We start from the raw sequence: 4791 nt of genomic DNA on the forward strand, positions 1-4791 counted from the left end.
GGCCTCAGGTGCCACTCGTATTTTCTCATCTGTGAGCAGCAATTCGATGCAGACCAAACCCATGTGGTTCCTTGCCGCATATGAAGCACTGCTCATTAACCCTGGAATTTCTGCTAATTAACCTCCCTATCCCCCCTGCCCAGTCAGGAGGAAGAGCAGCGCATAGGAGTGTAACACCGGAGATCCCTGCCTGCAAGAACCAACTGAGCCATCTGACATGACGGTCCATTGGAAAGGGCAGGAAGGCGTTTTATGTGGTTGGTTTTGCCTGGCACAGAAGACGTGTCTAAGCTCCCTGGTTTTGGTTGGGAGGGCGTGGAAGTGAAGGCTGCTGCCTCTGCAAGGCCCTGGCCTCGTGAAAGCCCCATGAGCCCCTGGGCTGCGAGAGTGTGAATGCCCTTTGGTTGGGTCCCGCAAAGGCCAAGTCAGGAGTTTTGCATGCTATGCCCTTAGGCAGCCCCAAGCTGAGGTGGGACCAGAGATGGACCTCATGGTAGAGAAGCCTATGGGAGTAGCACCTCTTCCCTGCTGTAGTGTGACTCGGTCTCTGGGACATGGGCTCTTGCCTAGAGCCCTTCCTGCTCCCTTCAAGTAGCAAATGTGTCTCCTCTTTGCTTGCCCCCAAACAACTGGAGAAGCAGGAACCCCCTTCACCCAACTGGAGCAAACTCTAGGGGTGAAAGCCTGGCCTCGGGGGGAGTTTGCCATTGACGTTAGTGGAGCTAAGATCACTCCTCTGGGAAGGAAGAGAGTTCCCTGGAGGGTTTTAGAAAGACACTTTGCCTGCATATAGGCACATGGAAGAGTATCCATGAAACTCAAACACCAGCATCTCAGTTCTTATTCTGTGCTCTTGCTTCAAAAATAAAAAAAACTGAGAAAAGCAGATGCTTAAGAGGAGCAAAAATCAATGGCAGCTGCCATGGAAAGGGCTTGACGTGCAGGCCAGCAAGGGCAGAATTATCCGGAGACAGCTTTCAAATTGCGCTCGGCCCAGCTCCCCTGGAGCGGAATTGATTATTGACAAGGTGTTTGGCTAATGTATGCGTTTGCACTGCACAAAAAGCATCGCGCTCTTCAGTACGAGCTGCTGAGCTTGTCTTCTGCTTAATGTCTGAGGCCTGAGGCCAGCGTCACAGCTGGGGTAAATTGCTTCATGCACCGAAGTCAACATCACTAGGCCAATTTACACCCACTGAGAACTGGGCTACAAGGTTAGCTTGCCCTCTGGAAACTCTCCTTGGAAAACCTCTGGGGGGTTGCTTTTACTTCTTCATTTTATGTATTATGCACCTGTGTATACCCAGATAAAACACATACGTACTACTATATACTCAGAAGTGGGTCAAAACTGAGATTTTCATAGGTGGCAGCTTACTTTTCTCTTTCAGTTTCTTTATTACTTGAAAAAAAGGAGCCAGCCTGATTTTTTCAGGGTCCAAGTCTTGTTCTTAGCCTTGGTAGCTGGGGTGCAGGAGAGGACACCTTCTAAGAGGCTGGAGACTGAGATACTACACACGTTATACTCACAGAGGCTGATGCTACTCACATCTTATACTCACAAAACAGGAAAAAAATGTGCCATTCATGGCTTTAGCTATGCATAAAAAAAGTGCCATTAGCTTTATAAAACATGAAACCAAGCAGTACATATATTCCCAATGAAAACCTTTAAATATAAAATACAGTGGTTTACAAATTAAAACATAATATAAATGTGTGGAACAAGCGAATAAGGAAATGCATCTGCAGGGAAGTATGAAAAGTCTTCTGTGCAGCTCCTTTCAAAGGCTGCAGGCTCGGCCCTGTTCATCCCGGGGAAGAGAGGAGTAACTGGCTGGTGCTAAGCCCCGGATGGTGATGGCAGAGGCAGTTGGTGCAGCAGGGGCAGCTGGAGGTTTGCTGCTGTGGGAAAGATGTCACTGCCTTTTTTTGGTGTCAGTATGCCCTCGCTGTGAAGCCGGACAGTGAAGGGTGCAGGGACAGCAGGAGAGGCATAGGAGGGTGAGGTTCCCCCCTAGCTCCATGCCAGCACCCCTCTCCTAAGGCAGCACCTAAGGCTCATGCCCCGCTTGCCTACCCAGCCGTACGCCTACTGTCTGGGAAAGAGGTCCCTCCAGATTAAACCATCTCCTCGATTTTCATCCAGCCACTTCCCACAAGGAAATATTGTGCTGACTCCAGTAGCTGAGTTGGTGATCTCCACTCGCTCCAGCAACCAGCCGCTGCTCGCCATGCCACTGTTGTCATGCTCAATCCGGACTTTTTTCAGCTCTCCCAAGTCCAGGGTTTCCAGGTAAAACCTATTGGTTCTGCCACGTTCAAAGAGGTTCCAGAGCTTGTTTTTGAGCGCCCGCTTGCCCGAATCTCCATTGACGCCAAAGACGATAACAAAGACGTTGGCATCGGTGCCGGCTCCTTTTTCAAACCCAGTTGTCACGATGACCTCGTATTTGACTGGCACCAAACTCCGGGTCTTGCTGGCGAAACTCTCTACGGTCTTGGCACACTCAAAGACTCTGTAGTCGCTCTTCTTGTGACGCAGCGGGATTTTTGCATTGCACCTGAAGAAGAACCTGCCCCAGGGAAGATAAGAGCATGTTAACAGCGCAAGTGTTGGCACTGCTCAGCAAGTGCTCAGATAGTAGGGGAATGGGAGTTAATAATCTGCTTCATAGTAATGATGTCCTTGCAATACTGCCCCACCCTGCAACTGGAACAAAAGGAAGCTTTCCCTGCTGGGTCCTAAGCCAAAGGTCTCTGAATCTCCACAAACAGCTGTGCTGCAGGACATTAGCTAGAGGAAGTAGCCAATTAGCTAGTTCAACATACTTACACCCCATGAAAAACAAGCTCAAGTCACAGCTGGATCAACTCCGCTCTTTCGCCTGCCAGCTCTTCAGCTCCCCCCTGAGTTGCAACCTTACTGAGCAATACTTTTAATATCCTAAGCTGAGCCAAGAGCGGCTTTTGCTTGTGCCACGTAGTATCAATCCTTACACTTCTCTGACGGTCAGCAGTTCTGTGACATCTGAATCCCCCCCAGACAGTAACAAACCCATGCATGGCTCTGGCACACCAGCTACACACTCTGATTTTACTTGCATTTTTTATGGGCTTTTTAGGATGCTGTGCCTTTATTCCTAATGGCGTTTTAGGTGTAAGCAATTCTGGCTGAATAGAAGACCCAATGCTTTGCTGAACATTATTTTCAACAAGCAGCTAAAACACTTGGCCTTGCCAGGAGAGGATGGAAATTGCTTCTTCCTTTTTTAAGCAGCACTCGGAGATTTGCTGTCTCTTACACGTAGCATCACACTGGAAGGGAGTTGGGGGGGCTTCCTGCCTCAACAGGTCTCAAGGCTTAAACCCCTCTGCTGAGGCAGCTGCATGCTCAGTGAAGCAAGGGACCTCCAGAGACCTGGGGGCACAACACCGTGTCGTTCTGTGTCTGGAGAAGCAAAGACTGAGGGTGGGTTTGATAACAGCCTTCAAAGCCCTGAAGGGCAATTATAGGGGGGATGGAGATAAACTTCCTTTGTGGCTGGCTGGAGGGGCCAGGACTGGGAGCAATGACTTCAGACTGCAGCAATGGAAATTTAGGCTGAGATTAGGAAGAAGTTTCTGATGCTGAGGAAGCATTGGAGGCAGCTACCTAGAGAGCTTGTGAACTCTTCATTCCTGGCAATTTTCAAGAGCAGGTTAGACAGACACTTGGCTGGAACGGTTTAGTCAGGGATGATCCTGGCTTGAGCAGGAGACTGGACTAGATGACCTTGTGAGGTCCCTTCCAGCCCTACTTTCCTATGATCCTAAAGCCACCATAGCCCGCCTACCTGGGCAGTAGGGTCAAAGCTCTAATACCGTGCTGCTCCCTCTGCTCACAACAGCTCCTCTGGGCAGAGGCCTTGGGCCAAAGTCAACCCTGGTGTCAGCAGGGCCCACCAAAGTCATTTTGAAATCATGCTTTCATAAACTTTAAGGCCAGAAGGAACAGTTTTGATCACGCAACCTGGCCTCCTGCCTACAAGAGGCCACAGGACCTCAACCAGCAGCTCCTGTACAAAGCTCTTGACCATGAATCCTGCATGCCCCCGGAAGCTGGGGGGGCATGGTGAGCTCCCGCAGTCAGGGGTGGCGGTGGGGGGTAGCAAGCACTGACCAGAGGTCAGCGACCACATGCAGATGCCATGGGCAGCATTGGCAGCAGCCAGCAGCAAGCGGCAAATGCCCACCGGCAGTGTCGGCAGCATTTTTTGCAGGGGGTGCACCGCCAAGCTCAGCAGGTGCACATGCAGGTGCACCCCCTATGCATTGCCAATGATCTTGACTTCTGTTTGAGCTATAGCATCTCTTTCAAAAGATCATCTAATGAGCTGAATGACAGAGAAGCTGACCTCCTCCAGGTCATGCCAAAGGTGAATTTGGGCCCTTTCTCATCTCATTTGTCTACAAAAGAGTCTGAACCCTGGCAGAACTAAATGGCTGAGATCAAACAGCATGGCAGGGGAGGCTGCTCCCTGCCCCTGAGGACTTCAATGAATCCTGAGGTTAGGTTTGTCAAAGCTGCGCTGTTGCACATGCCATTGCATATCATGTCGAAATTCATCAATTATTGCCATTACCGGGGAAAGGAAGAAAGGAGGAAGAAGTTAGGGAGACCAGGAAATGAGAGGCGATGGGGAGCCCCTGTTTTCCTCCCTTAACACGCCCAGACCATTGTGAGAAGACAAATAATGGAGAAAGTACTGAAATGAGATATACCAGATGCTGAGAAACCTCCCCCCCCCC

At 50.2% G+C, this 4791-nt stretch overlaps 1 protein-coding gene across 1 annotated transcript in view; it reads right to left on the reverse strand.

The window, feature by feature from the left end:
• Window positions 1-1553: 1553 nt before the first annotated feature.
• LOXHD1 (lipoxygenase homology domains 1) overlaps window positions 1554-4791 on the reverse strand; it is a 156175-nt gene continuing 152937 nt past the window's right edge. The window contains exon 24 of the mRNA XM_019518294.1: window positions 1554-2576. Coding sequence (XP_019373839.1) covers window positions 2093-2576 — 484 coding nt within the window. The 3' untranslated portion in view covers window positions 1554-2092. The remainder of the gene's footprint in view (window positions 2577-4791) is intronic.

Source organism: Gavialis gangeticus, unplaced genomic scaffold, assembly GCF_001723915.1.
Source record: "Gavialis gangeticus isolate Ggan-Ray unplaced genomic scaffold, GavGan_comp1, whole genome shotgun sequence".
Lineage (NCBI taxonomy): Eukaryota > Metazoa > Chordata > Crocodylia > Gavialidae > Gavialis > Gavialis gangeticus.